Source organism: Corvus cornix, chromosome 26 (assembly GCF_000738735.6).
Source record: "Corvus cornix cornix isolate S_Up_H32 chromosome 26, ASM73873v5, whole genome shotgun sequence".
NCBI classification, from domain to species: domain Eukaryota; kingdom Metazoa; phylum Chordata; class Aves; order Passeriformes; family Corvidae; genus Corvus; species Corvus cornix.
The window spans coordinates 354,946-380,059 of NC_046354.1; the positions used below are offsets into that span (position 1 = coordinate 354,946).

Below are 25,114 nucleotides of genomic sequence, written 5' to 3' on the forward strand. Positions count from 1 at the left end.
ACGAAATTTGCTTTCTTCTGACATTTTGAAGCTTCCATTAAAGCTCCAGGTTCCAGGTGAGCACAGATGCCCAGGTACCACCACCAGGACTGTTTCCTGCTGGGCAGCCCCAACATCAAACATTTCCTTAAGCAATTTGCACATCTTAAAAATAAAATCCTTTATTGATAATACGAATGTTTAACATGTCTAATGCCATCAGCTATAAAAATGATTAAAGAGTTCAGCTTGGTACATTTGGCTTTACAAATTTACAAGTGTTAATGAACTAATACTAGTGTTATATGTTTTGCACTTCATTATACTCCATTAGCCAGTGACAAACTCTGCAACAATGTCTGCTTAGGACACATGAGTTAGAGAAGAATATTTAGTTGCTTCCACACAGAATCTACATCAACAGTTAAATACTAACTCTAAAAGTCTTGCTGAATTAGTTGGATCCATTTTAATCCCTTGTGCTTAGTTTCTTTCAGAAGTTAGTCTACTAGCAAAAATACATTCTTTTGCATACCCCCTGCCCACATTATATTTTAGAAGAAACAGTACTCAGTGCATTTGCTATTAGACTTCATCATAGTATCTCTCTCTCTAGAGCTATCAATAAAGAAAGGGGATAATACCAGTCAGATTAATGTAAAAGCAAAGAAACTCATTAAAGCAGTGTATACAAAAGCCTCACTTTTCAATCAAAAGGGATACATGGGCGAAAATGCATCTGCCCATCCATTTTTACATTTATTCTCAGCAAGAGGAAAAAAATCTGCTGTGGAGACTTAGTTAAAAAAGTAATAAATGTGCTTCCAAAAGAGTCGCTGCCCACTTAGCTCTGGCTGCCTCTGTTCCCCTGCTGCCAGCACACAGACTGCTCCACAGGATTAGGAAAAACAGCCCATAATACCACTACCCAACAGGCTACTAAAAGGTCTCTGCAAACCTCTAAACCCCTGCCATGGCTGTGTGGGGTCAGTCCAACAGCCACCTCAGAGCAGCACAGAGCTCCAGTGTCCTACGGAATGAGGCTCAAAGCCCAAAGGAACCTCTGCCATGGACAGTTCTGCATCCTCCCATGGCACAGGGATGGATGTGGTTTCCCCACAACAAAGGGATTTTGTCTAATGAAAACAGTGAAAATTGACAGAGGAGAATGTGTCTGTGGCAGTGGAAGCTGTGCTCTGTGCAAACACGACTCTGCTGCCGAGGGAAGTGCTAAACGCTGGATGACACCGAGCAGCAAGTCCAGTTTCTAAATTTAGGATCAGCTCACATCCAACACCCGAGATCATTAACTCAGGGTCGTGCTCTCAGCCTCTGCCACTGATCTGTGGTGCTTGTCCTGCATTTCTCAACGCAGTGACTCAGAAACCCACTGTGCTGTGCCCGCTGGTTTTCTTGCAGCAAACGTTTCTGCTCAGGAACCAGCTGCTTCTCTTGGGTCCAAATGCTTCTTCACACACATGATCTGCCTCAAACTTAGGCAACTCCTCACTGAGGAATTTTTTTAAATCTCAGTGAATTGCCATGTTTTCTTCCTATGAGGCAGAAGATCAAAAAAAAAAAAGTATTTCCCTTGTACACTGTGTGTATGTGTGTGACATACTTACACAGACCTACATATTCAATTCCACAGCAGCAATGATTTGGTTCCGTATTTGCAGCCAAGGAAAGCTAGCCATAGCTAGTGGGTAAAATCCAGGTCAGACTTAACTGACACAGAGGAGGAACAAAATTATTGCTTTTGTTTGCAGTCGAAGATCCCATGTTACTGTTGCAAAAAAACTGTATTGTATGGACAAGCTATTTTTTCAAGTAACAGTGAGATCTTTGTAAAGAAACAGAAAGATCCTTTTCTCAGAAGTTCTACACACAACAGTAGAATGCTTGAAGAGCTTGAAAATTCCAGGTGATACACCAGAAACCAGAGTTTAGCCATTTAAAGCACACAGGCATCTTGTCAGGAAAGCAGAAAGAACTATATGGACAAGGAATACTGACAGAGAAGTAATCTGGATGATATCACAACTAAATTTTACCCCAAGAAACTCATGTGTGCTTCCTCAAAGAGCTGGGAGCTATGTCCTGAAGGACACAGCCTGGCTGGCTGCACCAGTCTGGTGGTCACCTTGCAAAATTTGATGCACATTTGCTAACTTATCTTAGCAAATGGAGAGAATTAGAAGGAAAACCAGTGTTGGTTTCAACATTCAGGACTCAGAAGAATTTGTTTTTGCAGCTAGATGTTCCCCTCCTCACCTTTTCCCAAGAATCACATTCATATTGCAAGCTTAGTTCAGGCACTTTTATAAAATGTTCATCTGGAGTAAAAAGTCTGCAAAAATTATTTCTGCATACTTTAAAAGTAGCATTTCAGTCCCACTAAGGTTGATAGGTCCCACCACATGATTATGGTTCCCACCACATGATTATGGTTGTCATCTCTAATGATTTGACTGCTGCCAGGAGACATTTGGAGGCTACTGTATAGCTGTAGTTAAGGTTTCTTCATAAAGAAAAATATTTTCCTACCTATTAAAAAGAAAAAAAAATATACTAAACGCTTTATACAGACAGAATCTGCTACTATGGAAATAAATAACATGGAGTGGAGAAACAGTGTCTTAGCTCCAGGGTAAGCTAAGCTGTGGAATGTCACATTCCCATTTTCTGGATACTAGCTGCTGCTTGGCAGGAGGATCTCCAGGTCTTTGCCATTTGACACGACAGTGCTGTTAGAGCAGCTACTCGCCACGTCCATGGGGGCACCCAGGGAGGAGGCCTGGGAAGAGGTTTTGGTTAGTGGAGCAGGGGCAGCAGGTGACTGAGCGAGGCCGGGTTTCTTTGGAGGAATGGGTGGAGGGTTCCCTCTTTCTGCTCTAGGAATGGTTGGTGACTTAATTCCAGGAGACAATGGGCTTAGCGGACTGGAAACCTTGACAGGGCTTGGAGAGTGACCAGGCTCGGTTTTGGGGCTGACAGCGTTTGCCAGGTTTCGATAGTCCGTGCCAAAAGGGGAGCTGTTAGGGGAGACAGGCTTGATGGGGCCCTGCTGGCTGGTGAACCTGGACAGCACCTGAGTGACCGTGTTGCGGGCCAGCTGCTTGGCAGCGGAGTTGTCTGCCAGGGTGGGAGACAAATCCCGGGAGGGTGGGCTCTGCAGGCCACTTGACTGATGGTCCTGCTCTGCTTGAGACTGGAACTTGTGCCGAGCTGCGTGGAAACGCTGGTTGATGCCCACTTGGTAGGAGGACTGGTAGCCAGGGCTGCTGGCAGAGGCTCCCACTAAGCGTTTAGTCAGCACTGGTGAGGAGCAGGGAGAAGGGGTCAGAGAGGAGGCAGCTGTGCTGCTGGGAGACAGGGACACACCAGCAGAAGGGAGCTGGGACATCAGATGCACTGGTGACTCCATTCTCACAGGAGAACTTCCATTCTCCACCGCATTTTCTGAGGCTGCAGCAGATCTCTCCCTTTGAACTTGGCTCTCTGCAGCATTTGTCTGCAGTAGCTCCCCACCCGTCTGCCCGTCTGTGTCACAATGCCCATTGGATTTTGCATAGGAATGAACAGGTGTAGAGGGGCTGGCAAACATTGTGTGAACAACTTTGCTGGTGCCGGCAGGGTTTGCTCGCTCTGCCTGCAGACACTCGGTCTGGCAGGACACAGACTTCACTGGGGGACTGTCAGTCGTGACCCCCCTGGATGTCACCGAGGGGCTGGGCTGCACAGGCTCGGAGGGACTGTGCTCCTGGTAAGAAGCTTCCAGCTCTTTCAGGGCTTTCTTCAGGCATTCCACCTCTTCTTTGAGTGCTTTTGTACGGTTTTCTTCTCTGTTCAGCTTAGCTTTCAGCTGTTCTCTTTCAATGTCAAACTCTGAGAGCTGCTTTTCTACTTGTGCTTCCATCTGCAAACCCCGCTTCCTCTTGGCTGCCAGCTCCTCTTCCAGTTTACTCACCTTACTCTTCTCCTTTTCCAGTTTCAAGCTCAGTTCTGCTGTCTTCTGGCCCTCTTCAGCTGCTTTGGCAGTGGCTTTCTTGCACTCCACAACAAGCATGGAAGACAGTTGCTTGTGGCGTGCCCTTTCCTCCTCCAACTGGCTTGACAGCTTCTTCTGTTCTTTTTCAAACTTTTTCACTTGGGATTTTTCAAACTCCACCTGGAAGTTAAGAACAAAACAGACTGTAAGGGTACCATAAAACCTCCTGAAAGTGAATGCAGAGCAACACCCCACAGGGAACAGGTTTACTGTGTATCTTGGAGAAATTACACAGTAAAAGATGACAATGGCTAAGAAAGAGGTTATTGCCCCAGAAATCTGCAAGACAGTCTGGAATGACTCAGCTTGCACATAGTAACAATTATTACTTACTAGCAGTTTTATCCTGTATGAAATTCAATTGACCTTTAGTGAGATATACACCCAGTCTGTCATGCACTGACTGAACAAGCAAAGCTTCCTTCCACCTCATTTACTACTTTGTCAGTTTGCCTTTTAAAGGTATTTAGACTTTAAAACGCTGATGTGTTATATATGTTTAATAAAGGCCACAGTGCTTGAGTAACAGAAAACAGTGGCTTAAATATTTATTAGTGTCTCTGAACAACACTCCCAGGAGATCTTCCACGACTTACTCTGAATTTTGAGTACCGCAGAGCGCTATCAATTGTAAGTGCAGCCCTGTTCTTCAGAACTCATCAGATTTTGGGCTGAAGTAAGATTTCAAAGCATTTGATTGCCTATTAATACCTTTTAGCACTGCTCAGCTACCAAAACACACTGAGAAATTTCAGGTTGTTTTTCATATCAAGATGATAAAAGCTAGGAGTGCCTTACAGAGGGAGGTTCCTGCTACTCTTTCATCACATCCTTGCCGAGTTCACCGCCCAGGAGCCTGGGGTTTCAGTGGGCTGGGTCATGGCCAGCCCGAGTGGTACCTGCTGGGTGAGCCGCTCCCGCTCCTTCTCCAGCATGTAGGTGACATCGTCCCCCTCTGCCGTGTCCTGGGCGTGCCGCTGTCTCTCCTCCTCCAGGTCCAGGATCACCTGCCCAACAAACATCAGCTACTTCAATGTCCAGGTGCCCTCACAGGCAGGAAGAGATCAGTGCCTTTGTACACATCCAGAATGACACGGGAGAGCAGCCTCAGACACCCAAGTTCAACTCAAATCCTACAGAAAAGCAGCTTTTGGACAAGTTCAATGTATGTTATTATCTGGTCAAATTGAGTCAGTTTGTGAAAGACGTTAGGAAAACCTCACACTGGATCTGTGCTCATTTTACTATTAAATATCTAAATTGCTCACTTTTCCCCCAGACTGTGCAATATCCATGAGAAGTTCATGTTATGAATGGTGCCCTTACCCCAGGGGCTGGAAGGGATCTCTGGAGATCATCCAGTCCAACCCCCTTGCCAAGGCAGGGTCACCTGGAGCAGGTTGCATAGATCAGTCCAGGAGGCTCCTGTGTATCTGCAGGGAAGGAGAATCCACAACCCCTCCACAGCCTGTTCCAATGTTCTGTCACCCTCAAAGTAAGTCAGTTTTTCCTCATATTCAGCTGGAAATTCCTGTACTTCAGTTTGTGCCTCTCGTCCCTTGAAACTCAGAATTTCCTGGCAGGACCAGCAACACAAGGCCCAGCAGGAGCAGAGGTGCTGCGCCCAGGAGCCATGGCACACTAACAACAGGACAGTCCCTGCTGGGGCTCCAGCAGCAGCTCCTACACAGGCTTCTCCCCAGTGCCTTACAGGGATGTGAGGACTCCAGTGTAAAGTTTATATTAAAGAACATTAATTTGTTCTTCCACTTAAGAACAAGATGAGCTCTTGAAGTGAAACTGCTTCCCATAAGGACTCAGTGAAGGAGCTCCTTCAGCTTTAACACTGAATTACATGAATAATTGAAATGCTATTAACTCAACAAAAAAGCCAGAATACAAACTTCCCAAGAGGCTCTGCTGTATCTCATCACCAAAACTAAGCTCTCCCAATACATGCTCACCATGAATTTAGCAGTTCCTCAGTCTTCCTCAAATTTAAGCTTCCAAATAATGCTTAAATATCATCAAGTATACAGGAAGCTTTTCACAGAAGTAGACAGGAAAAGGTGAAAAAATATCTGATTTTACTAGTATGATTTAGCTGGATATTTGGCTGAAAAGTGAAAAACAGCCTTGTTTACTTCTAGTGACTTCAAATTTTTTTGGAAGTACAGTCTGACACCTGACCAAGTACTTTATTGGTGTCAATATTCATTAAATGTGTGTCTGAAGAATAATATGTGCTTCATTAAAAAGGCCAAATGGCATGAAAAATACTTTTGGTTACTCCATACTTCCTTAGGGAAGCACAAGGAGGTGCTTTCACCTGGCACCAGCTTTTCAATAACCACAGAGAACAGGTCTCAGGCACGACAGTGATAGGTCTGCTGAGAATTCCATGTTCCAGAAACCCTTTCTTGAATTTTGGGAAGCAGTATACTTCCCAGCCGTAAGCTAGCTCCTTTTTGGTGTGTCCTAACAAAAACATCCTGTGTATATTTCAAATTCTGGAACTATAACTAATCAGCTCATCAGCTGCATCACCTGGAGTGAGAAGTTTAAACAAAGGTGCGAAGTCCTTTCAGTTACCAAACCTCAGGGCATTTAAGTGTTTTTACTGAAGTTAACGTGTTATCAAAATGCAACTTTTAACTCCTGCACATCTTAATTGAGGCAAAACCTACCTTTCTGTGTCTGCTTTCCGCAGCAGCTAGTTGGGATAACATTCTTTCCTGCATATTCTTGCAATGTTTCATCACCACTTTCAAAATAGATAAAGGATTGGAGCATACTGGTTGCTTTTCACCATGATTCCCCTCTTTCAGGGTCTCAAAATCTCTCTGCAAAGCCATCAGTGGATCACTGATGTTGTATTTCCCATAGCGTTCCTCAATGAACGTGTCCCTGTGCTGGGCCTGCAACACAAAAACAGATTTGCATTTTAATACACTTACACTGGCTAAAGAAGACAGGGCTTTACAGTTAATATTCCTTTTCCCCAGTTTTCCATTTAAGGAGACTTTAACACATATTCATATCCTGTTATCTGCTAGAAATAAAGGAAATAAAGAAAAATACTGCTTAAAAACACAGCATCTCCACAATATATTCAGTCTACAAACATCCTCATACCACAGCTACCTGCCATGGCCATGATTTACATTCCACAGCTGTGTGAAAGGAAAGGAGGTGAGTACCAACTCTTGCTCAACAAAAGATTTAATCATTTATTGTCGCATCAGTGAAAGAAGCAGTTGTGTGGTTTCCTTGACTATGTCACCATCAAAGAATTTCATGTTGAGAAATTAAAGAGTTTCATTCTTGCAAGAGTCTATAAATCTGTGAATTGTTAATAAAATCAGTGATGTTCTCATCCAGACTAAACAGAGTTTAGTTTCTCAAGAAGCAAGACAGGAATGATGAGGTTTCTTTTGGTGCTTATAAGAATTAAGCCAACTCACACGTACCAGGCTCTACATTTACAGCATTTAATCGCTGCACTCGATGAGCTCAGAGGTCTTTTCCAACCCCAATTATTCTATGAATCAGCCACTCCACCTGGAAATCTGTTTGTTAGGATACCAATATGCTTATTCTATCCAGTGATGACTGTTCTAAAAACAAAATTTCATAAACAGACAGATATGAAAGTATTATCTGCATGTTTACCACCATGATAAGAAACCATATGAAACCAAATATTTATGCAACGAAAGACATAGGAGGAAAAACAGATCTAGATTGAAAAGAGCCCTCAGAGCTGTCTTGGCTCTAAGAAATATAATCATTGATTTCCAGTGAAATGGTTCTGGGCTGAATTCTGAGCATATGTGAAAACCTGTGACCGTGTTTCATTCCCCTGCGTGTTACTGACAGCACGACCCTGAGCCCAGCAGAGCTGATGCTCCTGCCAAGAAATAGCACCTGAACAGGAGACTTCAACTTGATTCCCCTTGATTCATATTGTCTTGTAAGGACTGGTTACCATGACAATTCATACCTTTTCTTTTCTACAGAGTATAAATCACTGGTCTGTTCTGCACTGGCATGTCCTCAGTGAGGACACAGAAAGATGTGGGTTTTTCCTCTGCACGAGACACCTGCACCACGGAAATGCCAGAGTGAGCCCTGGGACCTTTATCAAAGTGCATTTAATTTAGAAGGTATTTTAGCATGTGTGACCTACAGGAGAGTTCTAATCCTAAATGCACTTTTCCTGCCAGAGCACACACACAGCATGTCTTTTCCTTGAGCAACTGCCCCAAACAAATGCTGCCTGCACCTTCTCAGGTGTGCTTCACCCTTCTGCTCCCAGCTGGGCAGAGCACAAAAAGCAGATAACCCATTCTAAGTCAAGCACAGCAGCTTTTTGGAGCTGGTGGAAGGCTCTAAACATGAGTCCCACACAACCCCAACTCTGCTGATGCTGGGAATGGCATTCAGCTGAACAAAGCTCCCTGCTTTGAATGCAGAGCCAGCCCGTGCCAGCCTCGCTGTGCACTTCCCAGAAACCCTTTCAGGGAGCAGGAATGGCAAACTGTCACCCATTTCTTATGGGACTGCACAAGGACATCATTTAGATAGGAAAGACTGAGCCTGACTCAAATGAAAAGACAGCTCAGAAGCCAGAACTTCTTGGAATGGCTCTTTTCTGATGTCCCAGTATCAAAACCACAAATGCTTCCCTCGAGCACACAAGAGCAGGAGTCACAGAATCATGGAACACCCCCACACAGCAGCTGGTAGAGCTACACTGGAACAGTGAGAGTTAAACAATAAAACTTGGCTTTACTCAGAAAGCTGGTGGGATTTTCTGGTCCCACCTGCATTCTGAAATGTGGCCATGTGATTAACATGAAATAAACTAAAAAAAAAGATTTTTGCTCTTAAAAGGAAAAGTGTTTGCATTACCTTATAAGAGGCATACAAAACCCAACCCAAAATATCTTCCCCATGACCAAATTAGAGACATTCGTCCTGTGATTCCAGTTTGGAGCTGGATTTTAACCCTCCAGCAAACAAACACAGAGGAACAGCTCACACTTACAGATACCCCTCCTTCTCTATCAGCAATATCCATCAGGAACTGTGGATACCTTTGATCAGAGCTTCAGATATTGTTCTAACTTTACACAACAATAAAAAGGAGAGGAAGGAAAAGATCAGCCCTGGAAATGCGAGAGCAGCCCTGGATAATGGGGCAGCCCTGGTTTAATGAATCACAGGAAAAACTACAGGGTTTTTTAAAATTTTTTAGGAACAGGGAATCTTCTGTTTTTCTGAAGCATTTATAAAAATGACTCAATGCAACCTCAATATAAGTGCGGAGGGAACTTCTAAGTGACTCAAGCATTAATAAGTCTGTAAATATGAACTGGGATCTCCATCCAGCTGGCCTAACTGCTTTGACAGATGAGCTTCATCCCAACTCATGCCAGTGCTGGCCATTCTGCACAGAAACATGGGAGAGACCCTTCAGAAGGGCACCAGTGCTTCAACTGTGTAAACAAACCTTGCCTTTACTGCTGGGCAAGTTCTTCCTAATATAGCTCCAAAACAGGAGATTAAGGCGATTTTTGCAATACTGAAGGTGTAACAAAAGCCATGTTTTCCTCTGCTCCTCACAGCACTGGGCTCTGAACTCTGTTGAATTTAGTGGGGTGGTTTATTTCCTGTTTGGGAAAGAACAAGAAGTTCTTCCTTGCTACTCTGAGCAATTAAGTATTCTCCTGAACCAGCATGACAAACAGATGAGACTATCATAACATCAAGAGCTTTCTCAAGTCCAGCTATTCTTCTTTAGTAGCCAGCAGAGCATAAACATTTAATTAAAGTTGTCTAGACTAGAAAAGGTCTTAACCAGGTCATCTTACACTGACCACATCAAGTTTGCAAAAACAAACCCAGTGCTTTGGCATTTGGGCCACTGTGCACTTGGAAACGCAAATAGGGATTTTCCAGCCCGTGACACCTCTGTGCTACAGCTCCTACAGAGCAGCCACCTGGGTCACCTAAATCATCGAGGCAGCTCTTGGAAAATTAACTCACAGTGCCATAATCTCAGAGGTTATTTTATACAGGTGTGGGAGTGTCACAGAGAGTGACTTCTGCCATGGCTTGTGCTCCTCCCGAGACAACTCTGCAGCTCAACTTCTCTGTCACTGGAGGTCACGTACAAACATCTTCAACACTTCTGATTTTGTCCTGTCTGAACTGGATTCTACCTTAAATACAGTTGTTGTTCAACTTCCAGAACAGAAGGAACGTGATGATGGAAGAGAAACACTCTGTTAGTGAGCCCAGAGTGAAAAAAAATCAATCTGGATCTCAGATCCCAGCATAGAAAACGCAAATCCACAGGAAATAAGGCTTAAATAAAAAGGAAATAAGGTTACAAATGCAGTGTTAGCTTGGGAGTGGAAAATTTTGTTTGAACACCAGAGATGACATTTGTACCTCCAACATCAGCAATGGTGCTTTGAAAGAAGATACAATTCTGTGCAATTAGATCTTCGAATTTAGTACCTCCACCTCTATCATCCCAAACATGCAGAACTGTGAATTTCCCACCAAAACATTTTCAAATTCCAGAGGCAACTAAATGGACTATTTAGCAATTTTCAAGACTATTAAACTGACCTCTCCCAACAGGAAAAGAAGATAACATATGAGCTTGGGGTGCTTTTAAAAACAAGAAGGAACTATACATGTGAACTACCCTTAAAAATAAAATTCCAGAAGATTGGAAAAGTTAGGCATAAGTAGAGAGGGTTCCACATGAAGCTGGCTGGCTTTGAGCTCAAGTTTGGGAATTGCCCACTGCCAGTCTGTTTGGGAAGAGATAATTCTGATTTTATGGGGCAGAAGCAATATCTGACCCAACTGAAAAGATGTTTCCTGTGCAGGCAGGCAAAGCAAAGGCTTTGCTTTGTTAGGAAAAAGATACTGTTTCCTCTTGGGATTTCTAGGCTGTTTTGGGATGAATGTTTCCCATAACCTATTTCTCTATTTTTTAAAATAAAATATTTCCTTCTACTGAAACCTTGTTTATGCGACAATATTCTCTCTCTCTTCAGTAATCTTTACAACTTGTTTTACTGGAACGTCAAACGGGGAATTTCCAAGACTTATTTCAAGTGTTTTTTGGACATCAAGTAGAGCATTTCTCTTCCCTGTAATTTCAGAGTTCAGGTTTTAACCCTTGGTACAAGACAAACACACTCTTAATTAACTATAGCTACTGAGTTTGCAGTTCTCCAGTAATAATTTGCACAGAAATTCCTCCTTCATGTAGCAGAGAGTGGAATAAGCTTTAAATAGCTCCTTACTGCCTTGAACTTCCTTATTAGCTTCTCTCTCCAGAGACAGAAGTTGGGAATAAAGACAGGCTGAGGTCACAGCAACCACTGACAGAGAGAAGGGAAATGGGGGTGGGGACCACTTGCTTTGCCCAAAAATAAATGTCAAAATGCTGAAGTGGGATTTCCAGTGTTGCATTAGCTCCAGCTCTGCAGCAATGCCAGGCACAGAGCCACCAAGTAAATTGCTCAAACGCAGCATCTGTCTTAATTGCCATCATTATATCAAGTGAGCAGACCTGACAAACGAGAGCTACCCATATTACCCAAGTAAGACCTGCTCTCAGCTTTGAAAAATAGAAGTTTTCTTAGGAAATGTCAAGCAGCACAAAACTGCAACTTCTTTCCCTGGGAACTTCTGGTGAAAGGCGGGCTGTGCCTGGCTCCCAGCACCCTGGGATGGTGGTCCTGGGACTGCACAGTGCTCAAGAACGGCACTCTGGTCACCCCTAAACCGGGGAACCCAGCGACACCCAGACAGCTGGAATTCAGAGCAGGAGCCCTTCCAGCATGGAAGTCATTCCCACCTCTCTGCTCCTGGCTCAGCACACACCTGGGTGCTGTGAAGGTGAGGAGATTCAGTTTTTGAAAGACACTGGCAAACGGTGCTGCTTCAAGCAAGAAATAAACAAAAAATTCCCCAAGGTTGCAAGAAAAGCTGTAAGGAATGCCTGCATTCCAGCAAGACAGCACCCATGGGAACACTGCTGCATGGAAGCTGCTTTGTAAGTGATGCATAAGCCCAGTTTGCCCCATCTGTGAAAGATTTAACAGCAGGAAGGTTTTGTATTACTGAACTTTTCTTTTTACTTAAACAAGAGGTGGACTTACATTTTTGAAACTGCACTGTAAACCTAATTTCTAAATCCACTAACAAACAGCACTTAGTTTTGCAATGCATTCATGTTGCTTTATAGTGAATCACTGAACTCAGAAGCAAAGAGATGAATACCAGCTCCCAGTCATTAACACAAAATAGTTTCTATTCCAGTGTAAATTGCCTGAGGCCTTATTAACATAAAAGAATAAGTCAGAAAGCTGTTTCCTGTTTTCTAAAAGTAAACAGAACTTCAGTTCTAACGTATGGAAAACTCTCTTTAAAAGAACAGGGAGGAGGGAACAAAGTGGTCTAACACAGTGATAGAGATCCATTTAAATATTGAATTGTTTCCAGTCATGGTGTGCTATTTCCGAAGGCAAACCTGTGGTTCATGCAATCCTTCCTACACAGCAATAAGGACTGAGAGTCTAACTCTCAGGATTATGCAAGTCTCTGACAGCATCTGGGTTTTTTGGATGATATAAACATAATTATAACTACAGGAAAAGGAGCACAATAAGAAATGAGGCTTAAAATCTGTTCCAAGGAGAACATTGAGATTTATGTAGTGGACAGGAAGCTACTTTCAGGCAAAAAAAAAAAAAAAAAACAACCTTTTTTTTCCCAAAGAGTTTTTAAAACAGAGGAAGCAAACTGAAGCACTGGGAAAGAATATTTTGAATACAGTCAGTTTGTCAGACAGCAAAGGAAGAAAGGGTCAAGATTTGGGGAGAAGGGGTAAAAAGAGGGAGAAAAAAGAAGCAAGTTCAACAAGCAGTGTCTGGAATGCCTGGCTCAGCAGCTCGATTTTGACACGGAGAGGGAATGGGGCCAGTACCAGCCAACAAGTGCCTAACACCGTGAGGCAGAAGAAAACTGTTTTAAGCTTTGTCATCTGCACGCATGGATTCTCTCTGCTAAATGCCAGATGCTAAATGTTTGTCTCTAAGCATGCAGGAATATCAATTATTGCAGACTGTACTACCATTGGATTACGCGTTTACAAATTAAGGTACTCTTCCTCTGCAAGTGCTTGTCCTTTTCTATCATGTACCAAAGGATTTGACTCAACCAGAGCTCGGAAGCATTTAAATCTGAAGCAGAAGTAAAATTAGCCCATGAAGGGAAATGTGTTTTTGTTATGTGGGAAGCAAACAGGCAGACAAAATTCTGATTTCCAGCCACTGACATCTATGTGTTTAACATAACTGCTGGAGAAAATCACTGCTGTGGTTTAGGATTATGCAATCCCCTAAGAAAGTTCAGAGGATTGAACTCCACCCGCTCCCAACATATGTCCACATTTAACACAAAACTATTACTCTTCCAAGGAAATCCAGCTGCCAAGGCAGGTACTGTCCATAACACTTAGGGAACAGAGAGAGCTGCGAGACCCTGTCAGACAGTTCCTTCCTCTGTGTGTGGAACAACCAGCTTCCCCCAGCCCTGGATGTCCCAGCTCCTCTCAGTGTAAATGACTTAATTTGTCCAATATATGCAAGTCAAACTAAATGCTCTCGAGTGTAAATCTTTAATTCAGCCTTAGAAGGTTTTTTTTCTTCAGGGCAGTACTTTCATGCATCAAAACGTGAGTAAACAGATTAGCAAGGTTTCCTTTAATTAGTCACACACAAAGTCTTCCAGCCAGTGAGGCATGGTAAAGCTGTTACCACAGTTACTATCAGCAAACAATGAGAAAAACAGTGTAAGGCCAGAATTTCTCTAGCTGGATATTCCAAATAAATGGACAAAGCAAAGCTGGAAGTTCTCTGCTGCTGAACCTTTGCCCAGCCACCAGATTAAGCAGTTACATGACTTTTCCTTCCATGTATCAAAAGGGCAACAGGGCTGCTGCCAGCAGGAAGCCAGGCTTGGGCTGCAGCATCACAGAACAAGCTTTTGGACCTGAGGAGCAGCACAGCTGGAGACCTACAACATCTCACAGCGCTGCAGGCAGAGGCCACATTCCAGGGGTGGCAAATTTTCCCTGAGATCACTCTCAGGAGGCAGCAAGAGCCAGCTTGGATCTGAAGTTTTCATTGCCCTTTCCCACCACCTCCAGCTTTCCTCACAATCTGAAACACTACAGCATATCCCTGAGAGAGGAAAGGGAAAATAGCACTAACCTTTGATTAGCTCAGTATTTTATACTCCATAATTATCAAGCATAGGTTACAATTTCGTTTAATTTCTTCTCAGTTACGAGTACTTGACAAATTATGTCAAAGGGTATTCTTACTGTATTAATCTCCTCACGCAAGAGGGAACTGCAAGTTAAATTTCAACAGGAAAGATAATTGCTTTACACTACTGGAAAGCAGGCAATAAAAAGTCTGTGGAATGGAGCTGCTACATTTCTTCCCATCAGTCTCTCTGTGCTCCATTATACACATTTTACACTGAAATACTGAAGTGAAGCTTGTTTTGGTAACACATTCTGACCACACACAATGAAAAAAACAGATCTCAGGACAGGGGAGAAAGTGTGTTTCAAAACAGAAACCAAACCTTCCACCTGACCAACAGTTTTGAGAAAGTAACAATATTCCTCCCAAATAAAAGGAATATCTAAATGCAAAAGCAACTAACAACAAACATAAGTATCCTGACTGTTCTGGAGAAGGATATCCCTCCACTCCCCTAAGAGGTGTTTGAAATCAAGCTAGAGAAACTTCTGCTGGAAAAGCAAGCCCCTGCAGCTCTCAGGCCTGCAAGCTGCCATTCCTCTTTTGAAATAGCTGCAAGTTTTAAACAGTATGAGAAGTGACAGGTCAGCTTGAAAAAGCCTTCAATATTCAACCCTGACACAACTAATTTCTTCCAAAATTGACCCCTGCCATCATTTATACCACTGTTTTGTCCACAGTGTCAACCAGGCATCCTTCAAAGAGCAGCAGAATTACACACAGACAATGTATTTTAAAAAATAATTTCCAGTCTCAATATTAACACAGCAAACTGTGCAGAGAGCACCACAGCCCACACCACCCGATGCAGGTCAGCAGCAGCACAGAGCCCACACCACTTAGCCAGTTTTCCTGCACCATGAGCAGTTTTCCTCCACCTGCCAGAAGCGGCTCCAGCACCACCCCTGCCTTGTCCCATCACATGCCCTCACAGCACCCCGACCTCAGCTGCACTGACATGGATTGAAAATGGCTTTTTGAAGCAGTTTTAGCTGGCATCTGCCTCACTGGAAGGTTACACTAATGCTCGTGCCAGCAAAGGGGAAGAATAAGTAGCTGAGCACTCAGAGCTGCTGCTCTCAGCAGTGCCAGCTTATGGTGGCTTAGCCAACACAAAGCCATGGATGCTTTTTACTTAGTGTGACGTTACTGTCACTAAAAGTCTAATCTGTGATCCCTCTTGGCGAGGAGAGTTTCTGCTTTAAGCAGCCCTCCTTGCTAAGGGAGAAAAAAACCTACAAAGGAATTCTTATAGGCCTTTTACACAGCAGAAACACAAGGTTCTTTATCAGAAAGGATGAAAACACACGCGTAACACTGTATTTCAATACCAAAGTGCTTCTTGCAGCCAGCTTCCAATAACGAATTCCAAGACAAAAATTATATACAGCATTTATGATGTAATCCTGCTGATATTAAGATGGGATTCTGAACCAGTAATAAATCTTTACCTCTGAACTTCACCTTGGATACAAGCACTCTGCAGAACTTCCAGTAGTACTGTTGTCATATTTGTTTCTTATCCTGATACTTAAAACCTACCTTCAAAGCCTCTATGACAAGATCTCTTGCTTCTAATTCTCCCTCAAGAATGCTAAACAGCGTCAGTAGTTCTGGTTTGCTGAGTTTTTCCAGATTCATCCTGAAAACCTGAAAAATAATGAAACTTAGTTTAGTAGGTATTTCCTTGGACATTAAAATCAGTATTCAAAGCTATGACGTGTAATTTGCATTTAACTTCAGCTCCCAGTTTTTTGGATTGCAAATTGCCCTGAGGGGGGATCATTTTCTTTCCAGCTTCCAAGAGCAGTTGTAGAAGATGCATTTGTCACCCTCTCCCAAGGGACACGAACACATGCACGCCCAGATGGTGACGGCAGAACGTGAAGGCTAACAGGACCGGACAACATTCACCAAGAAGTAGCCAAAGTTAACAGGAGAGGGGAAAACCACAGATATTTAAAAGTCATATTGATTACACATCTGCATCACACAGCTGCAAACATCACCGAGGAGCTGAGATGAACGCAGGCCAAGCCAGGCCACCCACAGGACCTCGACAGTGATGGGAATGTTGCAGTGCTGAGATATGCTTCCTGGGAATGCCATTATCCAGACTAACAGAACAGGCCCAAACCACTTTACAAAAATCAATGCCACAGAAAATACACACTTAATTACTATTCTTTCAAACTGTTTCAATATCACCATCAGTTATTAAATATAATTTTACTGCCTACATACGAGATTCATCATCTAAGCTGCACAGAAAGAAGCTTTATACTCCCTTGCACCTTTGCTGATATACTTAATACTGTCCAGTAATAACCCTTTTTATTACATTATTTTGTTAAAAATGGAAATAATTTCAGACTAAATCCTTGTCTCTGATGCAAATATACCCATTGATACAGTCCTGTGCTTTGTACCACCATCAAATACACTTTTCTGAGTCCAAGTCATGTCCATCTTTCACCATGCCTTGTGTCAAGCAGAAAATGCTACAGCGTGAGGAAGCTACTCAGAGATATCAAACTCCAGTGGCAAGTGATAAAGGGTTAAATTAGCCCTTTCTGGAGAAAACATTCAAGTGAAGTCTAGTTTGTCTGAAGTCACTGCTCCTTTACAACTGATTTGCATAACTGTGCCTTGGAGAGTTATACACAAAAGCAAGTTCTGTCTTGTTTTCGCCAGAGCAGTTTTCCAGTCGCTGGGAACAGAAAATTCTGTAGTCTTCATACAGCAAGAGAAATCTCCTCTGTGCCCCTCTGCTAATGAGGGAAGTGTCTCATCACACACTCACATTCTTGCCTCACACAGTGCTCTACATGAAATTCCAGAAAGCAGCAACGTTTCTTACAGGCTCTCCTGGCTCACCCTCCCACTGGCATGGGCTGCTCAAGGAAACGCCAGTGGAAGTGACCACAACTGGCTGTTCCAAAACCAAATTGAACTGGACTCCACAGATCTGTCAGCGTCGCATTTCCGTTCCCTACTGCAGATCCATTCACGTATTCAAGAAGAAAATCCACGAGTGGAACGTTTGGGAAATCTGTTCATATTCGTCATCGTGTCAGCCTGATCAAGAAGCCTGATCAAGGCTTGACACAACGGCATAATTTAGGAAACTCACTGTATTAACTCCAATCACATTTCTGTGGGCCAGGGCAGTGCTGGTCACTCTTCAGCACTGATCACTTCTGATCAGCCAATGGACCTCGACAGAGAGATGTCCAGGGTGGGAGCCAGGTCTGGACATGGCTGGAGGGTTCTGTTGCCGTGGGGAGCCTGGCTAGCTGAGACCACGTGGAAGGAGTGTGACTTACAACTTGGTCATCTTAGAAAAATGGGAGGAGAAGGCAACAGAAACAGCAAAGAAATGCCAAAACATAAAGCAGCCACACAGAGTTAGAAAAGACAGAGCCTGGTGCTAGTCTTTGTTAATTACCATGTTTGTGTTGGTGCTTATGTCAAAGCTGCAACATTTCCCTGGGCAGCCTTTAGATGTGGAATATCCATATATCTCCTTAGGAGATGCATGGCTTGGTTTCAAAACCATCTCAGTCCTTGCTCAGACTAAATTTACAGGTTCTAAGACTGAATCAATACCGATGGGAAACACCTTTTATTGCCAGATACTCACCAAGCTACAGAAGTGTTGGGGTATGATAAACCAGACTGAAAAAGGAGAAGCTTCCTTGGAGATCTTAGAACAAAGTGTATCATATAATTCTGTTACCCCAGGACAGTAAGTGTTGAACATGACTGTGTCCATGCTTTTCCCTTAAAAAGAGATAACGTGGAAACGTGCAGCTGCACCTCCCCTTGAGCTACCAAACAGCTCAGTCTTATAGCAAGGACAGCTACCAGCTGCAGTTTGGTATTTTAAAGCTATTAGTCAGGGCAGCAATAATTTCTACTCTATATTCTAACCACTCCTATTGTGACTTGTGCTTCCCAGTGTTACAGCAATAAGCCATGCTATTCTTGCCATGCCTCTGTAGTCTTTAATGTGCTCAATAACATAAACAAACCCTGTCCTAAAATATACAGGTAAAAATACTTCAGAGAAATAAAGAGCAGGAGCCAGTTTGCACAGCAATCATTTATCTAACAACAAGAGGTAACATTAAAGGTACATAAGTGGTACAGCCTCAGCTTCCTCATGTGCAACCTGCTGCTAGAGAAGATCTCTACCTGCTTTGTTTGCATCAGTTACCCCCCACTGCCGAGGGAACAGACTGGGAGCAGATACTACAAATAAAGTCACTGCTCTAAAAAAACACCAAAATGTACCTGTATTCTCCACTGATCTGAAGGGAACTTTCAGAACACACCAGGCAGATGTCTGTTATGCTGAATGGATTACAATCCCAAGCATTCCCTTTAAGGGCACTAGGGAGCTGAAAACTGGGGGGGAAGAAAAGCCCTATTCATTTTATGTTATTATTTTACAGGAGCAAGAAGCATCTCTGGATCAAAGAGCCAATAAGCATGTATTTGAGCTCCTTTTCCCCTATCCAAACCTAAATCCAAACCCATTCCCAGCCCTCCAGGCTCCTGAGGTGACTTTTCCAATGCTGCTTTCAGGCTACACACCCCTGTGCCTTCCCTCATCCCACTTTTTAACAAAAAATCACACCAACTCTATTCAATTATCCAGTTCTCCCCCTTGCAAACAGCCCCGTTCTACCAAAGGGATCTGGACACTTCAGCTGGGGAACTTGATCCTCTACTTCCAAACCTTTAACCAGAAGACAGAGCTTCCCAGCATCAGAAACAAGATCTAGGGGAACATTACACCTTTACATCCAGGGAAATACACTGAGTGCACTCACACAGATCACAAACCACAGAGGCCTTGTTATTTAGTCTGATGATATAAATATTTTCCCTGAGTCTGAGATATACCACCATTTTTGGACAATAAGCCAGAGTTTAGAGCATAAACAAAGATAATTACTTTCTGCTTGCCTAAAGGTGAGCTTCCTTTCAGCTATGGACTGCTGGAGTCTCCTCAGCGGACCCATGCCCACCCCCCAAGGAGATAAAACTCTTCTAAGAAGGTTGTTTCCCAGTATTTAACTGAAAATAACTATCAAGAGCAGTTTAAGTGTACGTACAACCACACCAGCCAACAAACCAGGGGGAGTTATCTTTGGCATGTGCCACTTGAGGAACAAAAGAGATAAGCTGGCTGCCCGTGGCAGCTCCTCCATGTCCTCAATCACGGCGCGATGATTATGAAACCATTCCAAGTTACATTTCACTGGTCTCACACACACACGGGCACGAACGCACTGAAAGAATGTTGCCAGCACAAGAGAACCTCACCCACCAACTTCAGCAAAGGTTGGAGTCGGGGGCAGGAACCAAAGAGCAGCTGAACGCGCAGCCCCGAGGCACTGGGAGGGCAGCTTGTCAAGGGGAAGCTTCAAGATCCTCTGCGAGCCCTTGGCTCAAAACTCTTCTACTTTATAAAAAAGACATCATGAAGAACAAAGCTTGTGTTCCTTCTTCCTCTGAAAGAGGGTATTTCCTAAACCTACACCAATGCAACAATGCCACAATGTCAATAATCCCGAATCAGCTTAGTTTTCTTTCCTGTGTTCCTGAAGAGGAACTGGTATTTTCCAGGAGCCAGCATGGGCAGTCGTATATATTCACATTCATGGGAGAACCTAAATGACCAGTTTGAGAAGTCCTGATAGACAAGTTCCCAAAACTGCTGCTGTGTGTATCGGGCAGTGTTTGAGCTGTTCCAATAATTACATTATGTTTATGTAATGAAAAAAAACTAAAATAGACTTAATAGTTGTGTACCCACAATGCTACCTGGCATTGCATCAGAACTGTGGGGAAATAGGTTAAAATGAGAAGTGTTTTTATCTCCTTCACCTCTGTATCTCAGCCCTAAAGGAGAAAGGACATCTACCCACAAAAAAAACTATCCTCACCCCATTCATTTTTGAAGTAATACTCAGAATGTAGCAAATTAGCAAAATTTTGAGCATGAATTTTTGTTTGGGTCCTTGAACAGCCCCTGTGCAGCAACCGGAGCTCCTCGAGAAAGAATTCAGACCATCGCTGGCTCCTCTGACCTTCAGCCCCCCCCGCCCGGGGAGCCGCGCCCCCTCCTGCCACACGATCGCTCGTGACCCCGGCACCGGGACGGGCGGACACCGCGGGTCACCCCGGGACACGGGGCTGCTGCAGCCGCCAGCGGCGCAGCCGGCGCTGCCCGGGGACCGGCACCGTCCAGGCGCCGGCATCGGGGAAGGGGTGGCAGGGGCCGGGCTCGGAGGCTCCCGCGCTGCACCGGCCCGGTACGACCGCGGCGGACAAAGAGAAACGCCGCACCGGAGCCCGCGGCCGCCGCTGCCCGGGGACCCCGGCCGCGAGGGAGGAAAGGGGGTGCGGTGCGGGGAGCAACAACCGGCTCCATCTCCCCTCGGTCCGCCGGGCCCGGCTGGACCGGGCAGCGACGCCCAACTCCCGGTAACGCCCCCCGGCCTCCGCGCCCCCCGATCTCCCCCGTTCCCCCCCGATACCATCCCCTCCCCGCCGCCTGCGGCCGCCCTAGTCCCGACTGCGGCCGCCCCCGCCCGCAGCGGGGCTCGGCCCCGCCACCGCCCCTCTCAGCCCCCGCGGGCCGGGCCGCCCCACACCTGCCTCTGCCCACCCGCAGGGGCAGCGCCACGCCAGGACGGGCCGGAGCGCGCCGGGCCGGACCGAGCCGTGAGCGGGACCCGCGCCCACCCCACCGCACCGACCTGCCCTGCCCCCGCCGCCGCCGCCGCCGCCGCCGCCGCCGCCGCCGCCGCCGCCGCCGCTCCCCATCGGCCGCCCCGCCCCCGCCCCGCCCCCGCCCCGCCCGCTGACCGACGGCGCCCCCGCCAATCAGCGCCGCCGCCGCCGCGGCCGCGGGCCAATCCGCCACGGGGGAGGCGGGGCGGCGGTGGGCACAGCCAATCAGGCGGTGCGGGGGGCGGGGCCGCCGGTGAAAATCCCTTTTGTTCGCGGCGGACCGAGAGGGCGGCCGTGATTGGTGCGTCACTTCCGGCGGGGGCGGGGCTGCGGGCACCGCCCGAGCCGGCGCTCCGGGCCCGCGCTTCTGTCCCGGGCGGGTCCCGGTCCCGGTCCCGATCCCGATCCCGATCCCGATCCCGATCCGGATCCCAGGGCCGGGCCCGGGCCCAGCGTCAGGAAGGGCTGTGCGAACCCAGGACAGGGACAGGGGCCGTGCCTCCCACCGGCTCAGGCCGGCCTGAAGGCGGCTCGGGGCAGGTGAATCGCCGTGGTGGCCGTGGCAGAGCAGTGCCCTCAAACCCTCTCACGGTGCCTGTGGCAGAACAGTGCCCCTCGCAGGGGTTCTGAGCCCTGACCCGTCATGATTCCCGGACAGTCCCTCTCCCCTGACACCTCCAGGCCCTGCTCCCCTCGTGGCACCTGAACTTGGCCTCTGGAGACCGATGGTTTGCCCCAGGGTGTTTATAATATCTCTGTTTCCTTTGTGCAGCAGCCTTCTAACAGCGCTGCTTTGTAGCGTGACTCACCTGGGCAGGCCCTCGGCGTGGGCACAGCCCTCACTGCCGGGCACAACTTCCCTCTGATGAGCTTTCGCAAGTGCCGAGCAGCTCTTCTGCGGGGAGGTGCTGTGGAAAAATCAGCATTTCGATTTGTTTACCTGCTGTCAGCTGAGGAAAGAGCCCTGATTACACTGGAGACGGTGTCTGGAGGGAATGTCGCCCGTGGATGCCTTAGCCATGGGGTCACCGACACTGTTGAGGGCAGCAGGTTTTTTGCTGTCAGAGCTGCTTACCCAGCACTCTGCTAAGCCGGCGGGGCAGCAGGAATGGGAACGAACCCTTTCTGTGCAGAGCACGGCCAATCATTCCGCCTCTGAGCTTCCCATGAGATGTGCTCAACATTGCTAACACGCTGATTCTAGAGAGCTGAAAAGTTTTTAATGGCTTTTCCCACTGTTGGGAGCTCCTTAAGCTGCACCAGAGGAGGTTTAGTTTTAACATTAGAAAGAGATTCTTCACAGAAAAGGTGATTACCCATTGACATGGGCTGCCCGGGGAGGTGGTGGAGTTGCTGTCCCTGAAGGTGTTTAAGGAAAGACTGGACATGGCACTCAGTGCTCTGGTCTAGTTGACAGCGTTCGGTCACAGGTTGGACTCGATGATCTCAGAGGTCTTTTCCAGCCTGATTTTGTGATTCCGCGCGTGTGACTGCGGGGCAGTGCTGGGATCACACGGAGCTGCAGCACAGGGCCTGTGACACGTGGCATGAAACCAGCAGTGTCCAAATCCACTGCAAAAAGGTGTCACATGGTGACACAGTGACACGATGTCACTTTACACAGTGACAATGCCACCTCTAACCATCACAGTCTCCCATCTAGTATGTTCAGAAGATGGTTTTGTCTAGACAGGGTTGTCTGAGTGTTATTTCCCAGCCTTGGTAAGTACTGGAAGTTTTGCAGCGCCTCTGATCGTGAAGACTCAGAGGCCAGGAGGGAAAAAAACCACATGGATTGCCCGTCCTGAGCTGTGCCAGGCTGGACGTGCCCCTGTGGCATTGCCAAACAGCTGGTATATTAAGATGTCTAATTTTGATTACCCCGTGCTTCTCCTGTCTCTGCTTTCCACCTGTTGTCTCTTCTTTAATCCTTGAAATAAAGTTTTTGGGCAGACATCCCTTAATGACGCACATGAAAAATGGTGGCAGCTCATATCACAGGCTTGTCTTTACTTCCTGCACACCATTTTCACCCCCACTAGGTCATGGGGGTGAAGCTCTTGGCGGAGCAGGGATGGGCTGGAGAAGGTGTAGGAGGAGAGGGATGCTCTCAGAAGGCTGGGTATATCCAGGGGAGGAGGTGGTTGCTGGCACAGGGAGATGGGCTGTCTGCAGGACGGCTGCTCACTCTGAGCTCACCCTGTCTGCGGGTGGAGAAAAGGGGAAGGGGGCTCGTGGAGTGCCACAAATGAAGGAAGTTTGGGGGAAAAAAAGCTGACTTAACTACCACATCCTGCGAGCGCAGGACGTGCAGCCTGCCACGGCGATTTTTAAGCTGGCACAGCATCTCATCTTCCTGGAAAAAAATGGGCTTTAGGGGGTAAAGTGGGTAGGGACAGAGATCCACACCGAGCGGTGACGGTCAGCGGGGCAGTCATCGCTGCGGAGAGTACCCATTCCCAGAACATTCCCGTTCCCAGAACACACGGACCGTCCCCACCACCTGCATTCCGCGTCGGCTGCGAGGGCTCAGCCGCGCTCTGCGGCCCCGGGCGGCGCCGTGCCCCGGTGAGCGGCCCCAGCGCCCCGAGCGGGGCTGGCGGCCCGCGGGCCCGCTCCCGGTGCGCGGGGCTGCCGCGCCCCCGCGCGTCCGCAGCGCTCGCTGCTCACGCACGGCCCCGCTGCTCGGGAGCGGCTGCGCCGGAGCTGTTTCTCCAAGTCCCACAAAACGCATCTGAAACATTCACAACTCAAAATAGCAAGGGAGTGGTTGTATTTCCTTGTATTTCCAGGTTGGCACGGACCGTCGGCGGGATCATCCGCTTGCTGGTCATTCCTGCTGCAAACATTCCTGATGCTGCCCAGTCCCACTCCTGGAAACACAGGAGAAAGGGGACCTTTGTGCAGAAAGAGCTTTGCGTGAGGCTGATTGACTAGTGATGAATTGAGCCTAGAAAGGTCATGGATGCATGAGTTACATCAGAGAACATCTGGCACCAAAAGCTTCTCTGTTCTGGGGCTTGGTGAGGACACTTGATGAACCCAGAGCAAACACCTGAAGGGACTGAGAGTCCTAAACGTCCTAGGTGGTCCCACGGATGGCAAATAAATAACTGCAGCCTTGAAAATTAGTGCAATTGAGAGGAAAAAAACCCCACGTTTTGTAGCTGAGCCCACACAGAAAAAATATATTGAAAGATAAAGAATATATTCAGTTGCCCACTGGTCTGCATTTAGGGGGCAATAAATCATCTCCACAGGAGAAAGAGGAGGCTTTCCAGGTCTGGAAGACATCTCTCTCCAGGATGTTTGGTCACTTTATACTTTTCATTTTATAACATGTAGTAGAGGTACTGGCACAGAATGTCCAGAGAAACTGTGGCTTCCCTGTCCCTGGAAGTGTCCAAGGCCAGGTTGGACAGGGCTTGGAGCAACCGGGGATAGTGGAAGATGTCCCTGCTCATGGCAGGGGGTGGAACGGGATGAGCTTTAAGGTCCCTTCCAACCCAGGCCATTCTGTGATTCTGTGATTGCCAGGTGTGTCAGATACAGGCAGAAAAATCAGGTACCTGCCTGTGAGTCTGTGCAGGGTGGATTCCAGGTGGAAGGAAACAGCAGAGACGTGCCAAGGAGAGGGCAGGTCCAGATGGCTCCAGTACCTGCACATACCTGGGGACAAGCACAGGGATGTGCAGGAGGTTCTGGCTCCCTGTGACTCGTTATAACCTGTGACACAAGTCCCAGGTAGGAGCGAGAGGCTCCTGGGGGGCTGCAGGTCCTGTGGGATGAGAGCAGGAGGTCTCGGCTCTTTGGGAAGCCAAAGGAGGAACCAGGATGGGTGCAGCCCCCTCAGCAGCACTGGGCAGGCTCACGTCCTGCTGGTGAGGATCAACCCCCGAAAACTCCCAGGAGGGGACAAAGTGGTAAGAGAGAGATTTCTCCTGAAGTATCACAGGCAAGAGAGATAAAC

At 46.7% G+C, this 25,114-nt stretch overlaps 1 protein-coding gene across 7 annotated transcripts; it reads right to left on the reverse strand.

The window, feature by feature from the left end:
- Window positions 1-135: 135 nt before the first annotated feature.
- On the reverse strand, window positions 136-22,105 carry CTTNBP2NL (CTTNBP2 N-terminal like). 7 transcript variants are annotated; one of them, XM_019288966.3, is made up of 5 exons: window positions 22,085-22,105; window positions 15,940-16,047; window positions 6,718-6,948; window positions 4,930-5,055; window positions 136-4,150 (listed from the first exon to the last, which is right to left on the reverse strand). In XM_019288966.3, exons 2-5 carry the CDS (start codon window positions 16,036-16,038, stop codon window positions 2,672-2,674), a joined length of 1,935 nt encoding a protein of 644 aa, XP_019144511.2. In that variant the 5' UTR covers window positions 16,039-16,047; window positions 22,085-22,105; the 3' UTR covers window positions 136-2,671. The 7 variants fall into 7 exon arrangements, with proteins under 7 accessions (XP_019144511.2, XP_039421257.1, XP_039421255.1 ...); XM_039565323.1 differs by lacking the exon at window positions 22,085-22,105 and adding an exon at window positions 21,171-21,226 and having other exon boundaries at window positions 4,930-5,037; XM_039565321.1 differs by lacking the exon at window positions 22,085-22,105 and adding an exon at window positions 21,171-21,208.
- Between the last annotated feature and the right edge of the window lie 3,009 nt (window positions 22,106-25,114).

Bases quoted from the DNA above. Each gene is read 5' to 3' on its own strand.
- CTTNBP2NL (XM_019288966.3), bottom strand. From the start codon at position 16,038: ATGAATCTGGAAAAACTCAGCAAACCAGAACTACTGACGCTGTTTAGC. The intron at 6,949-15,939 runs GTAGGTTTTAAG...TTTGTGTTGCAG, and splicing joins TTGTCATAGAGGCTTTGAAG to GCCCAGCACAGGGACACGTT. The intron at 4,151-4,929 runs GTACCACTCGGG...CTTAACTTCCAG, and splicing joins GGGAGCGGCTCACCCAGCAG to GTGGAGTTTGAAAAATCCCA.